Source organism: Dipodomys merriami, unplaced genomic scaffold (genome assembly GCF_024711535.1).
Source record: "Dipodomys merriami isolate MVZ:Mamm:240054 unplaced genomic scaffold, mDipMer1.0.p SCAF_42, whole genome shotgun sequence".
In the NCBI taxonomy this organism is placed as follows: domain Eukaryota; kingdom Metazoa; phylum Chordata; class Mammalia; order Rodentia; family Heteromyidae; genus Dipodomys; species Dipodomys merriami.
In genome coordinates this window covers 1,066,714-1,081,754 of record NW_027205826.1, presented here as the reverse complement: position 1 = coordinate 1,081,754, position 15,041 = coordinate 1,066,714, and the positions used below count along the sequence as shown (strand labels likewise).

The 15,041-nt window shown below is 46.3% G+C and overlaps 1 protein-coding gene across 11 annotated transcripts in view; it reads left to right on the top strand.

Moving 5' to 3' along the window:
* Tnrc6c (trinucleotide repeat containing adaptor 6C) overlaps nt 1-15,041 on the top strand; it is a 112,505-nt gene that overhangs the window by 64,282 nt on the left and 33,182 nt on the right. For all 11 annotated transcript variants that reach the window (XM_069992900.1, XM_069992905.1, XM_069992903.1 and 8 more), the window contains 2 exons: nt 4,761-7,364; nt 12,979-13,194. In XM_069992900.1, coding sequence (XP_069849001.1) covers nt 4,761-7,364; nt 12,979-13,194 — 2,820 coding nt within the window. The remainder of the gene's footprint in view (nt 1-4,760; nt 7,365-12,978; nt 13,195-15,041) is intronic.

Here is a 15,041-nt window from a genome sequence, read left to right as displayed (position 1 = left end):
ACCTGATTAATTTGATACCTAATTAAAATTTGGCTTACTATACCTTTTAGAAGGCTTGTATTCAGTTATTTTCCAAGAAAAATTTATCTTCATGTGATAACATTTGGAAATTTAAAGATAAACAGGAAAGCTTTTCTCTTTAAACAATAACCCTTTTAAATTTATTCACCTCATATTACATAGATTTTTATAGGCATTTGTCAACTCGGTAAAGCATGCAAACAGAAGATGAAAGGAGAATTTAATGTTTTGCATGAGCTTTTTGTTTCTTCTCTTTTAGGAAAAATTGTCTTGATAACTGAATTAAATGACAGAAAGTACTAAGAATCTTGTTCTGAAACCACATATTTTCAATTTATTCCTCACTGTTTGTTAGTTGCAAAGTTAAGTCATACTACCTCTCTACACTTCTTTTTCCTGTTTGGAAAAGAGACATTATTTCTTCAATAAGGTTGAATTAGCACAGGTATATTTGAAAATAGTTAAAATTTCTGTGAGCTGTGTGATTATATTAAGGAAATATCTTCAGACATGCTGCATGTCTGGTATGTGGGCCTCAGTTTTACAAACTCCAATACTGTACAGAACAGGTGAGATCCCTCAAGGGTCCATGTTCATTGAGGATATTCCTTTAGTTTTAAAAGAAATCAGACATTCTAATTATTTTTCTCCTTTGTGGTTCAGTCCTTTGGACAACTTAGGATTTGTGAATTGACAATACAGGAAACTTTGGTTTCTAAAAATATTTGAGTCAAATATTTTCAAAGAAAGTTCTAAGACGCTAGGTATCTTTTCAATGTAAAAAGAAGGTTTTTTAAGTATTTGCTTTGGTGGGGGGGTATGTCTGAGGACTCCAGTTAAAAGAATATATGGTGGTGGTAGAAATGGAAATGGTAATGATAATAGAAATAGTGACTTGTGATGGTGATGGTGGTGGTGGTATCATAATTATGGTGGTGACAAGATTACTATAAGGACTCACCCCAGTGACCTGCTTCTTCCAGCTAGGTTCCATCTCCTAAAGTTTCCAGAACCTTCTAGCTTAGAGCCACCATCTGGGGACTAAGTGCCCAATACATGAGATTGGGAGTTACTTCAGGTCTAGGGCATACAAAATTAGTATAATAATCCAGTCAAGGCCAGGTGTGGCAGTGAATGCCTGTAATCCTAGCTACTCTGGAGGCTAATGTCTGATGATCAAAGCCAGCCTTAGGCAGGAAAAGTCCGGGAGACTCAGATCTCCAATTAACCACCAAAAAGCTGAAAGTGGAGCTGTGGCTCGAGTGGTAGAGAGCACCAGGCTCAGGCCCTGAGTTCAAGGCTCAGTACTGCCATGTGGCATGGTGTGTCGTGTACACACACACACACACACACACACACACACACACACACACACACACACACACACACACACACACACACACACACACACACACACACACACACACACACACACACACACACACACACACACACACACACACACACACACACACGGCCCAATTTGCAGTAAATATATTTTTAAAATTTTTCTTATTTTTTAATTTTTTTAAATTGTTTAAAAAAATTTTTTTTTAACTGGAGTTGGGGGTCTGAACCCTGGACCTGGGCACTGTCCCTCAGCTCTTCAGCTCAAGGGTAGCACTCTACCACTTGAACCACAGCGCCACTTCCGGCTTTTTTTCTGCTTATATGGTGCTGAGGAATCAAACCCAGAGCATCATGTATGTAAGGCAAGCACTCTACCACTGAGCCATCTTCCCAGCCTTTATTTTTATTTTTTTGCCCGTTCTGGGGCTTGAACTCAGGGCCTGGGCGCTGTCCCTGAGCCTCTGTGCTCAAGACTAGCACTCTACCACTTGAGCCACAACACCACCTCAGCCTTTTCTGTTTATGTGATATAGGGAATGAAACCCAGGGCTTCATGCACACAAGGCAAGCACTCTACCATTAAGCCACATTCCCAGCCCCATTAAATGTATTTTTAACTTAATACTTGATACTAATGAATTTTGTATTCAGGGTTGAAATGGTATATTTTGTGTTGCATATATTTTATCACATTAAAATACCTTTGCTTTAATAGATTTGATAGTTGAAATTGACTGTTATGATTGGCTCTGGGCACCAGTGGCTCACACCTGTAATCCTAGCTGGGAGGCTGAGATTGTTGGAATTGCAGTTGGAGGTTAGTGCAGACAGGAGGGGGAAAAATTGTGATATTCTTTCTCAGGGAAGAGCTGGATATGGTGGCTCATGCCTATTATAATCCTAGCTGCACAGGAAACCTAATGGAGGTGGATCATGTCCAGTCAGGAAGCAAGACCCTATGAGGAAATATTAGAGCTGGAAGTGTTGTGACTCAATGGTAAAAGTGCCAGCTTGTCAAACAAAGGATGGATGGATGGATGGATGGATGGATGGATGGATGGATGGATGGATGGATGGATGGTAGATGAATTTTAAATGAACTATATGTAATAAATAAAATATATGGAGGGTTAACAGTTCAACAATGTATGATGAAGGCATGGAACTCATGAAAGCTGTTGATCAATAGGGGATTAAGGATACAGGGGAAGAAAAATAATAGAGAAGGTTATTCTCAGCAAAAAGTAAGATACCATAGTGAAAGCTCCTTGTTACAATTAATTCTCACTTAAAAAAAAAAGTAATACTCAGGAGGCTGAGATCTGAGGATCGCGGTTCAAAGCCAGCCCGGGCAGGAGAGACCGTGAGACTCCTATCTCCAATAAACCACCAGAAAACCGGAAGTGGCGCTGTAGCTCAAGTGGTAGAGCGCTGGCTTTGAGCTGAAGAGCTGAGGGACAGTGCCCAGGCCCAGAGTTCAAGCCCCACGACCGACAAAAAAAAAAAAAAAAAGTAATAGGAAAGTAAAACAGGCTCTGATGGGGGGTGGACACAGCAGGAGTGGGAATGGTAAACAGAGTAAGTGACACCTGTAATCCCAGCTACTCTAGAGGCTAAGATCTGTGGATCATGGTTCGAAGCCAGACCAGGCAGAAAAGTTCCCACTCTGAATTTTTAATTAACCACGCAAAAACCAAAAGGGAGCCGGGCGCTGGTGGCTCACGCCTGTAATCCTAGCTACTCAGGAGGCTGAGATCTGAGGATCACGGTTCAAAGCCAGCCCGGGCAGGAGAGACCGTGAGACTCCTATCTCCAATAAACCACCAGAAAACGGGAAGTGGCGCTGTAGCTCAAGTGGTAGAGCGCTCGCCTTGAGCTGAAGAGTTGAGGGACAGCGCCCAGGCCCAGAGTTCAAGCCCCACGACCGACAAAAAAAAAAAAAAAAAAAAAACAAAAACCAAAAGGGAGCTGTGTTAGGGTGCTAGCCTTGAACAAAAGAGCTCAGGGACAGGGCTGAGTAGGTGGCTTAATGGTAGAGTGCTTGCCTAGCTTGCATGAAGCCCTGGGTTTGATTCCCCAGTATCACATAAACAGAAAAGGCTAGAAGTGGTGCTGTGGCTCAAGTGGTAGAGCACTAGCCTTGAGCAAAAGAAGCTCAGGGACAGTGCACAGGCCCTGAGTTCAAGCCCCACAACAGGCACCAAAAATAAGCAAACAACAACAAAAAGTGTTTGTGTGTGTGTGTGTCTGTGTGTGTATGTGTATGATTAGGGAGGGGAGAGGTTGACTGGATACATTGTTTATGTGTGGGAAAATGCCTCTATGGAAACCCCCTTGTACAACTAATGTGTGTTAAGAATCAATAAAGAAAAATGTCTGTGTATACTTTTACTTTCTGTTTTCAAACAACTTCAAAATTAAGTCATTAAATGTAATCTAAGTGAAAGACCATATTGGTATAATAGAATCCCAAATAAAATAATTATCCAATGTTCTTAGCAGGAATTTCAATTACAAGCAAATCCTGTTAGAAAAGTATGGTGATAAAGAAAGCACAGGTTCAGGGTAATTGAAAAAATCAACCTGAATTAAGACTAATTTCTCAAGGTGGGCTCCTTGAAGACATGATGGTAGACAATATCTTCTGAGTGAACCAGAGCATAAATGTTTATGGCCAAAATCTGAGTTCTTGTGGCTACCAATTATTTGGAGAGACTGGCTATCATTGAAGAATGCAGCTTATTGAATGAGAATTTGGCGTAGATGTAAACAGTACCTTATCCTGGTGAAACAGCAAGTTATTGGCTATTGGAAAGGGAAGGGTTTTTTTTTGTTTTTTTTTTTTTTTTTTTTACTTGTTTTTCAATACTGGAGATAGAATTGAGGGCCTGGTGCTAGTTAGGCAAGTATTCTGCCACTTGAGCCCAGCCCTCATTAGAACTCTTGAACTGTATTCAGAAGTCCAGGAGAACTTAGTATCTGTGCCAGCACTTCCCAAATCTATGTATTTGCAGAAGTTGCCTAAGCATGTACTCCAGACTGCCACTTCCTTTAGCACAGATGCTCAAAGGCACAGGGAGAGAGGGAGAGTGGGGGGGGGGTAGATTACTGTAATTTTTAGTGGGAGCTGCTAAGAAGTCAAATAGCTTTCTTTCTTTTTTTTTAAAGTTCAAGAAACGGTACGTAAGACCTCATCATGCATGCTATGCAAGCACTTTATCGCTAAACCATACCCTTAGCTCCTTCAAGCCATTTTTATATTAGAGTTCCTCATTTAGAATTAAAAAGCTGAACTACAATATAGAGCTTCTCCCAATTATTAGTTAACTGTTGATTCACTGACAAGTGGGACGAATATCTAATTCTGAGTTTTGTTCCGTCTTTTTCAGATCTTGGTCACAGCGCACTGGCAGATCATTATGAAAATTCTCAGTGGGGACAGCAGCCCTCCTACAGAACTGAAGCCAACTGCAGCTGGGATAAAGTGATCACTGACAAGGCTGACCAGGAGGCTTGGCCAGCCGTCCCAGGAGCAGAGATTGAGTCAGCCTTAGAATGTCCTGCAGACACTGACTCCGCCTCCACCTGTGGCTCAGAGAACAGTGGCATGGCTACAGGGAGTGCCCAGGGCAGCTTCACAGGACATACCAAGAAGACGAATGGCAATAATGGCGCCAGTGGCGCACTCGTCCAAAGCCCTTCCCATCAGAGTGCCCTCGGGGCAGGGGGAGCAAATGGGAGCGGAAGTGCAGCCAGAGTGTGGGGTGTAGCCACAGGTTCCGGCTCTGGCCTGGTTCACTGCTCTATTGGTGGTGGGGATGGAAAAATGGACAATATGATTGGAGATGGGAGAAGTCAGAATTGCTGGGGTGCTTCCAACTCCAATGCCGGCATTAATCTTAACCTTAATCCTAATGCCAACCCAGCTGCCTGGCCTGTGCTTGGACATGAAGGACCTGTGGCAACAGGCAACCCTTCCAGTATTTGCAGTCCAGTCAGTGCCATAGGTCAGAGCATGGGCAGTCAAAATGGGAACCCAGCAGGCACTCTAGGTGCTTGGGGAAACCTGCTGCCACCAGAGAGCACAGAACCACAAACATCCACTTCTCAGAATGTGTCTTTCAGCGTACAGTCTCAGAACCTTAACACTGATGGGCCAAATAACACTAACTCCATGAGCTCTTCACCAAACCCCGTCAGTGCAATGCAGACAGATGGACTGCCAAATTGGGGCATGGCTGTTGGTATGGGAGCCATCATCCCGCCCCACCTGCAAGGCCTTCCTGGTGCTAACGGATCATCAGTGTCTCAAGGCAGTGGGGCTGGTGGGGAAGGAATGAGCAGTTCTGTGTGGGGACTGTCCCCCAGCAGCCCTGCTACAGGAAATAATAATCCTGGGTTCAGCCAGGGGAGTGGAGACACTGTGAACTCAGCATTAAGTGCTAAGCAAAATGGATCCAGCAGTGCTGGGCAAAAGGAAGGGAATGGAGGGAGTGCCTGGGACTCGGGGCCTCCTGCAGGTCCTGGGATCCTCTCCTGGGGAAGGGGCAGCAGCAGCAGTAGCAGCGGAGTCGGTAATATCCATTCAGGAGCCTGGGGCCACTCCAGCCGGAACTCCTCTAGTGGTGTGAATGGGGAGTGGGGCAAGTCCCCGAACCAGCATTCCAATGGTGATGTCAGTGGGAAAGGATCCCCAGGGTGGGAAAGCGTTAGTGTTGCCAACCACTCTCCTGCCCAGCAGCCAGGTGGTGAGCACATGAACTCGTGGGCCAAAGCTGCATCTTCTGGAGCCACAGCAAGTGGAGGAAGTAGTGATGGCTCTGGCAGCCACGGTGATGGAGGCACTGGAAGGGAAGGAGCTGCAGAGGGCAGGAGGCGAGATAAAGGGGTTATAGACCAAGGGCACATCCAGTTGCCAAGGAACGACCTTGACCCAAGAGTTCTGTCTAATACTGGCTGGGGACAGACTCCTGTAAAGCAAAACACTGCCTGGGAATTTGAAGAATCCCCTAGGTCTGAAAGGAAGAATGACAATGGGACAGAGGCCTGGGGCTGTGCAGCTACTCAACCTTCAAACTCAGGGGGGAAGAACGATGGGTCCGTGGTGAACAGTACAAATACCTCTTCAGTATCGGCGTGGGTCAGCTCGCCACCCACTGCTGCGCCAGCAAACACAGGTTGGGGAGACAGCAACAACAAAGTGTCCAGTGGCCCAGGGGTGTGGGGGGACTCGATGAGCTCTACTGCTGTTACTAATGCTGCTGCTGCCAAGAGTGGCCATGCCTGGAGTGGGACCGTAAATCAGGAGGACAAGGCACCCACCTGGGGTGAGACTCAAAAACCCAAATCCCAAAACTGGGGCGATGGACAAAGATCGAATCCAGCCTGGAGTGCAGGAGCGGGAGACTGGGCTGATCCGTCTCCTGTCCTTGGACACCTGGGGGATGGGAAAAAAAATGGATCTGGGTGGGATGCTGACAATAACAGATCGGGGTCTGGTTGGAATGAGGCTGCAAGGTCTGGCACCAGCAGCTGGGGCAATGGCACAAGTGCAAAGGTGAATCCAGGTACAAACTGGGGTGAGGCTCTCAAACCTGGTCCCCAGCAGAACTGGACTCACAAAGCCCAAGACAACAATGCGAGTAACTGGGGAGGAGCTGCTTCTGTTAAGCAGACAGGGACAGGGTGGATTGGGGGCCCAGCACCAGTCACACAGAAGGACAGCAGTGAGGCAACTGGCTGGGAGGAACCCTCTCCACCGTCCATTCGACGCAAAATGGAAATTGATGATGGTACCTCAGCTTGGGGGGACCCAAGCAACTACAACAATAAAACTGTAAACATGTGGGACAGGAACAACCCAGTCATCCAGAGCAGTACCACGACCACTGCCACACCCACGACCCCCACTTCGAGCACTGCACATCGAGCTGAGACGCCACCTTCGCATCAGGCCGGTGCCCAGCTGAATCGGTCGCCACTGCTCGGGCCAGGTACGGAAGGCGCTCCATGCTGCTTTATGAGTAAAAGAGTAGCTTATTTCTTGCTGCTTATATGTAAGGACTCTGGCTAGAGGTTCCACAGTAAGTGACTCAAAAGTAAATGCCCTTTTTCCTTGTGGTGTAGTAGTCCTCTAAAGACGGCAAATAAAGAACAGTCTACTCATAAGTTTAATAATCAAGGGAAATGATCTCTGAGAACTCTGTAGAGCAAAATCCCCCCACTGCTTGGTGCTTTTTTTTTCTTCTTCAGATTGCCAGTGAGTAACGTACTTTGAAGTTGTGTTTATGTTGGGCTGTACTTATTGGTTATATAATTAGATAGTTGATTCTTTTGGGCCACTATTGGGGTAATTCATCTAGCTTGCTTTGCTGGTGGGGCCTTCAGCCCCACTTTTTGGTAGTTAATTGGAGATGTAGTCTCAAACAAGAACAGGCTTCAAGCCATGATTCTTCAGATCTCAGCCTCCAGAGTAGCTAGGAGTATAGGTGTGAGCCACTAGCACTTAGGCATTGACATCATATAGAAACAATTTTGAATTCCTTGTTTTAGCCTCATTCTTTGGAATATTTTCCAGTGTCATTGTAACCATACTTGAGAGGCTCTTGGCACATTTGTGCCATAATGGTCTGATTGCTGAAGCTAACTTAGTCTTAGTCCTCCGTTGCGAGATTTTAAGTGCAAGCATATTCTCTAACCCCTGTACTGTGCAAATAGTCTTAAGTTTACATTCATTCCATACCCTTATATGACAGTGCCAGGACTGATCATAAGATGCAAGAGAAAAGAAGAAACACCTCCTCTTAGGAAAGATTAGGAGCCATTATGTTCATCTATGTTAATCTATAAAATATTTTAATTGATCAGATGAGCTACCTCGGAGCTTGGTGGGGGGGGAGGAGGAGGAGGAGGAGAGCAATGAGTGTCAAGTTGGTCTGAAATGAAGTTCGTTCACAGTGTCTCTGATATGTGGTCAGCTCTGCAGTAAAACAGTGTTTGTAAAATGTAAAGGCCATTATACCAGTCATGTTTTGATTTTAGTTGAGAGAGAGAATTCCAATGTCAGCTATCTGTGCAACTGGATGCTGAGAATATTGAGACCACAAGCCTAAAGCACAGTGTTGCTTAAAATGTAGCTAAACACTGGAGAGCACAGGAGCCTCCGAATTTTGAATGCCAGTATGTGCATGGCACAAAGTGCCATTGTGATCCTAGCATGAATTGCCTAAGCAGTGGGTGAAAATGGCTCTCGAGGTCTATAACTCCCTCACCCAGACTGCACTCCTCCCTCAGGACTGCTATTCCCTGTGTGTTTCTGTTGCAGGTAGAGCTCTGTCCCACCCAGCTGTTAGAGTCAGGCCTCCAGCCTAGTGGGAATTTTTTTTTTTGTTTGGTTTTGTTTTGTTTTTACCTGAATCTATAATCACTGTGTTAGGGGCACCTTTCCGTTTTAATAGCCTCTGAATTTATAAACATCCAATGAAGATGAGACTTTACCGGAGCGAACAGCTCTCCAAGGCCCCTCAGACCTGGATGGGATGTGGCAGGCACTTTGTGGCACCCAGAGCTCAGCCTGTCGGGGAAGCCACATGGTTGTGTCCACTCTGGTAATTCTAGAAGGCCAGGAGAGAGCAGACAAGTGGGTGCTGAGTACCCATTGACTTGTCATGCATGCAGATGTTGGCTTGAAACTGTCCTAGGCAGTCAGACCTCTGAGCAGACCAGCTGGAAAGTCTTGTCACACAGTGGCCCACTCCACAGTGCCATCAGTGCCACCACATTGGCTTTCTATCTGCCTCTGTCCTCGCTCCTGTGAGGTGGTACATGCAGGCCAGAATGCTCACTTTGTGATGGTGGGAGGCCTTGCAGAGGGAAACAGCCCAAGAGAGGGACCCAAGACAGGGTCAGGCGGGCTGTGTGAGATACGGGGAAACAATGGTTTTAAGCAGACTGGAAGCCTAAAGTTAACTTTTTGTAGAATCAGTTGTAGCTATACAATGAATAATTGATCAGTGAGGAGCCGTGCTAGAAAAGATGGGGAGGAGACAGGGGGGTTGCAGTGTGGCGTGGGAAGTGGCAGAATGGAGATGTGGAAGTGGAGGCAGGCATGAAAGGATGTGGGAGCAAAAGGGAAGGCCAGATGGAAGCAGCTTAGAGCTGGGTAAGGGATATACAGAGGCATGGAATTCAGACTCCACTAGCACAACAAAAGATGTGTGAAAGACCAAGTCTCAACCCCGGAGCCTAGTGCAGCTGAGGGGAAAGGCCATCTCTAAAAAAATAGTAGTGTAGAAGCTGACAATGTAACTTGGTGGTAGAATGCTTGTCTAGCATACACATGTCCACGGGTTCCATCTGTAGAACCAACACCTCCAAAATACTAGGCGGGAGCACATTTAAAAGCCAACAGAAAGGAGCAAGTAGAGAATGGATGTAAAGGGAAGAGAGCACCTTATAAACATCTGTGGAGTGGCCAGGGAAAGGGCAGGTGCAGGCAGTCCACTTGTCAGTGAAGTAGAAAGCTTGTATTACCTCCCCTGCAGAGACGGAACAGAAGTCTGACTGGGTGAGGCTGGGAATGTGGCTTAGTGATAGAGTGCTTGCCTAGCATGCATGAAGCCCTGGATTCCTCAGTACCACATAAACAGAAAAAGCCAGAAGTAGTGCTGTGGTTCAAGTGGTAGAGTGCTAGCCTTGAGCTAGCTGCGAGACAGAGCCCCAGGCCCTGAGTTCAAGCCCCAGGACTGGAAAAAAAAATTCTGACTGGGGCCTAACAAGTTGTTGGACACTGTTGGGGCCCAGGAATAGCACACGTGAGTAGATGTTCATTCAGTGTGTGTATGTTGGGGCCCATCGTCCTGGCTGCATTCTAGTGCTGAGGTAGACGGAGGTGTGGGAGTCAAGCCCCTGCATGTGAAACTTGCAAGTCAGTGAGCAAAGGAAGCAGAGACCATACATAGTAGGAACAACATGGGGGTGGAGCAGGCCCAGAGAGGCCAGAATCATAGAGGTGGGCATCCTGCACATTGAGCAGCTGATGGGCAAACAAAGAGCCATCCTTTCTGCATGAATTCATGTCTCACTGTCCCACTGAGCCTCTTCAGTTCACCTGTTGCACATGGTCTTTCAGCTTCCTCCAAGTCCCTGGCAGTTTCATCTCCCAAGGCCATACCAAGAAGTCTGTATGGATCTGCTTGCAGTTCGGTACCATTGCACCAAGGGTCCAAAACAGCATATGCCCTTTGACCAACTTTCAGTGAACCCTCTCTCTCTTGCCTATCTTGGGGCTTGAACACAGAGCCTAGATGCTTGCTGGCCAGGTGTAGCACTGCCTTAATCTGACATAGGCCACTCGCCCAGAACCTGAAGCTGTCAGGTCATAGTGGCACCAGGCTGTTCTTTCTACTACTTGTGGGAAGTGCAGACATAGCATTTACTTAGATTTATAAGGGAATAAAACAAATCCTAAAATTACTTGACAGCTTGACTACCCAACACAGCTAATGTCCTGGGGCACTCAGTCTGCAGGCTCCCAGAAGACAGTGAATGTTAGTTATGACTGTTGTTTGACGAGTACAGGACCTCACAGTTAACTCTTGAGTTGTCGGTGCAGATGAGGAACAGCCTCCAGATGGTTCTTTCCCCCCTGAGCATGCTTGGGTTTCACCAAAAAAGGGATGGGGGCCGGGGGGAGATCACTGCACACTCCTCTAAAGGAAAATAGGGTATTATATACTAGACTCAAGTGTGCCAGCAGCATCCTGGGCTCACTGAGCCTTACCTGTCTTCCAGCATTGAATGGCAGTAAACAGTAGTTCCCTGTGCCAGTCAGAAATACACTGCTAATGTGACACGTATTCCAGATACTTTTCTTCATCCTACTGACTTGACTGCCTGTCTTAAGCCCCTGACCTCACTCCGCCATAGGTCATAGTTACAGAAGGAGCTGGAGCTTGTTCCTGCTTTCACAATGACAAGCTGATGGTAGGGCCAGGGGCCACTGCCTCAGCCTGGGGCCTCAGCCTGGGGCCTCAGCCTGGGGCTGGCTGTGCTCACTTCTAGGCCATCCAGTCTTAGCACAGCCACTTACTAATACACTTTGCTTTCTCCACTCCAGGAAAAACATGAAGAATGCTTATTTGGCATAGAGATGCAGCTCAGTGGTAGATCGCATGCCTAGTATGTTTGAAGATATAAATTCAACACACACATGCATGCGCACGCGCACACATACAAATACACACAAAGCCAGGCTCCAGTGGCTCACACCTGTAATCCTAGCTACTCTGGAGGCTAAGCCCGAGGATCATGATTCTAAGTCATCCAGGACAGGAAAATCCATGAGACTCATCTCTAATTAACCACCTAAATGGTAGAAGTGGAGCTGTGCTTCAAGTGGTAGAGCATCACTTGAGTGAAAAGAGCCAAATAAGACAAAGAGGCCTTGCGTTCAAGCCCCAGTAAAGTATTTTTAAAGTGAATGAAAACTACAATTTCTGGTGGTGTTTGCTAGTACTGCTAATTTGTTGTTCCCAATTCTGTTTGTTCAGTTGAAAGCACTGAAAGGAGGTAAGGACTCCGGAACTCCTTGGTACAGAAATGGTATACTAAAGGTGGTAGGATTTGACAGATTCCTTTCACTTTTTTGCATTTGAAGTGCTCTCCAGTACCGCTCAGCCTGAGTCCACCAGGTCCTTTACCAGTAGAGCACCTGGCAGGATCTCTCTCAGGTCTGCAGTTCCCTGTCGATGGCAGCTGCTCAGCACAGAGGCCTCCCCCTGTGACACGCACAGGTCATTGTTGGATGTACGCACACACAGCTGGCTTGGCACTTGTCTAAGTTGTGGACACTTCTGTGAATTCTCATGCTAAGCCGTGGTGGCTGGAGGCAGCTTCAACACCCTCAGAAAGCAATACTAATGCCCATCACACTTCCACCAGCTGTGCCTTACTTAGCCGTGGTAGTTGGTTAATGGTGAAGCCAATGTAGCACACCTAGACTTCCACTTCTGCACAGCTTGGTGGCGCTATGGATCGGACCCAGGGCCTCATGCACACTCTGTTAACCTTGAAGGGTCATTTTGATTTTTTTAATTTTTTGGTGGTATTAGGATTTCAACTCAGAGACTTGTGCTTGCCCATGCCCCAGCCCTTTTTGCTTTATTTTTCAGGTAGAATTTCAGGCTTTTGCCATGACAGTCCTACCTATACCTCCCACATACCTGAGATTTGAAGCTTAAGCCATTATACCCAGTTTGTTGAGATGGTATCCTTACTAAAAGTTTAACCTGGGCTGGCCTTGGACTTTGATTCCCCTTAAGAAGAAAATTAATTTCACAGGTGTGAATATCCATATTTAGGCTATATCATTTAAATTTTACATTTAAGTATTTTCATTTGATACCATAAGCTTTCTCTTGTATCAGAGTCAGGTCTAGTGTTTGGTTATTACTTGATTAATAATCTCATTTCTCTGGAGACAGTGTACCCATGAGAATTCCCAGTGGTGTAGGCCTTTCAGAGAAGTGGTGTCAGTCCACATGGTTAGCGTTGGAGCTGTTGTGATCGTTGAATTACAGTCTTTCTCTCTTGTGGGCACCTTTTCAGTTTCATCAGGCTGGGGAGAAATGCCTAACGTGCACTCAAAGGCTGAGAACTCGTGGGGAGAACCCTCCTCCCCTGCCACCTTGGTTGACAACGGCACAGCCGCCTGGGGGAAGCCACCCAGCAGTGGCAGCGGATGGGGGGACCATCCTGGTGAGCAGGCAGTGACATTTGGAAGAGCCAGCGCACCTGCCACCGGCCCAGCCCTGTGCAAACCAGGTAAGGCCCTGATCTGACAGTTTAGAAATGTGGGCTGCGGTAAATCAAGTAGTAAAGCACTGCTGGGCACCGGTGGCTCATGCCTGTAATCCTAGCTACTCAGGAGGCTGAGATCTAAGGATCGAGGCTCAAAGCCAGCCTGGGCAGGAAAGTCCATGAAACTCTTATCTCCCAGTAAACCACCAGAAAACAGGAAGTGGCACTGTAGCTCAAGTGATAGAGTGCTCGTCTTGAGCTGAAGAGCTGACAGTCAGTGCCCAGGCCCAGAGTTCAAGCCCCACGACTGACCAAAAAAAAAGGTAGTAAAGCACTTGCCTGGCAAGGACAGGCCCTGAAGTGACTCCCTCGTATATCCAAGATGGGAGGAAGAGAAGGAAGGGGGGCGGGGGTGGAGAATCCAGATGTGGTAGTGCACATGTAATCCAGATGTGGTAGTGCACATGTATAATCCTGTAATGAGAAGGTGAAGGCAAGGAGACTGTTCCAGGCCCACCAGCCTAGGCTGTCAACAAGACCCTATGAAAGAAAAGGAAAAGAAGGAAAGTGATTGGGTGTTATGTTTGGTACTGCTGTAGGTTGCACATGTTTTAAAATCTGAAACTTTCTGACACTACAAGTAGAAAAGTCTCATATGAAGTCACTCTGTGGAATCATTAATAATCATGTGGGCATTAGAGGAGTGGCTTGGTTGGTAGAGCACTTGCAGATGAGGGAAAGCTTCAGGTACCAAGTTCAGGTTCCAGTCTTGCACCAAAATAAAAAGAAAAAAGAAAATCAGACTGGGTGCCAGTGGCTCACACCTGTACCTGTATCCTAGCTACTCAGGAGGTTGAGATATGACGATCATAGTTCAAAGCCAGCCCAGGTAGAAAAATCCATGAGACTCATCTCCAATTAATCACAGAAAAAGCTGGAAGTGGCACTGTGGCTCAAGTGGTAGAACACTAGCCTTGAGCTCAGAGACAGTGTCCAAGCAGAGCTCAAGCCCTAGGACCAGCAAAAAAAAAATAGAATGGGGCTAGGAATGTGGCTTAGAGTGCTTGCCTAGCATGTATGAAGCCCTGGGTTTGATTCTTCAGTACCATATACACAGAAAAGGCCGGAAATAATGCTGTGGCTCAAGTTGTAGTATGCTAGCCTTGAGCAAAAGAAGCTCAGAGACAGGCCCTGAGTTCAAGATTCAGGACTGGGGGAAAAATACTATTTATATACATCATTGTGTATATGTTAATATTCCAAAATCGAAAACCGTGTCGAATACAAGCTCCCGGTTCCCAGCAGTCAGCTGGCTCCCTGTAGATACAGCGCTCACACAGCTTACACCCACTTCCCCAGTGGAACGTGGAAAGCACAGCATCTTTCCTCTTAGGCTTTGTGTTTGAAGATATTGATTAACAATACCCCAGTACTTCTTGCTCATAAACAAAATATCACTTTAGGTCCTCCACATTTGTGCTTAAAACTTGCAAAACAGGCTAAGTCAAGGCGGAGCACTTGTCTAGCACTCATTTCTTATGGGTGTCCAGACTCTGGTTTCCACCTGGAGCATCTAGTGTGCAGTGTCTTACAGTGTGACACTTAACACATCAGTGTAAATAGGAAGATCGCTGGATTTACAGTTGATATTAATCATTCACACAGCTGCAGAATCTTCCCATTTTCTTTGGCTGTCATTAGTTATCCTAGATCTTAAAAGACACTGTTGATTTTGTGTTTTAATACTTTGCCAACAATGGCTCCACTGCCTGGCCGCAAGTATTTGTCACAAAGCTAAAAGATCAGGAAACTTCTGGGCGCTTGGCTTCATGCCACAGTATATTTTGTTCTTAGAATTTGCCCTTAGGGTA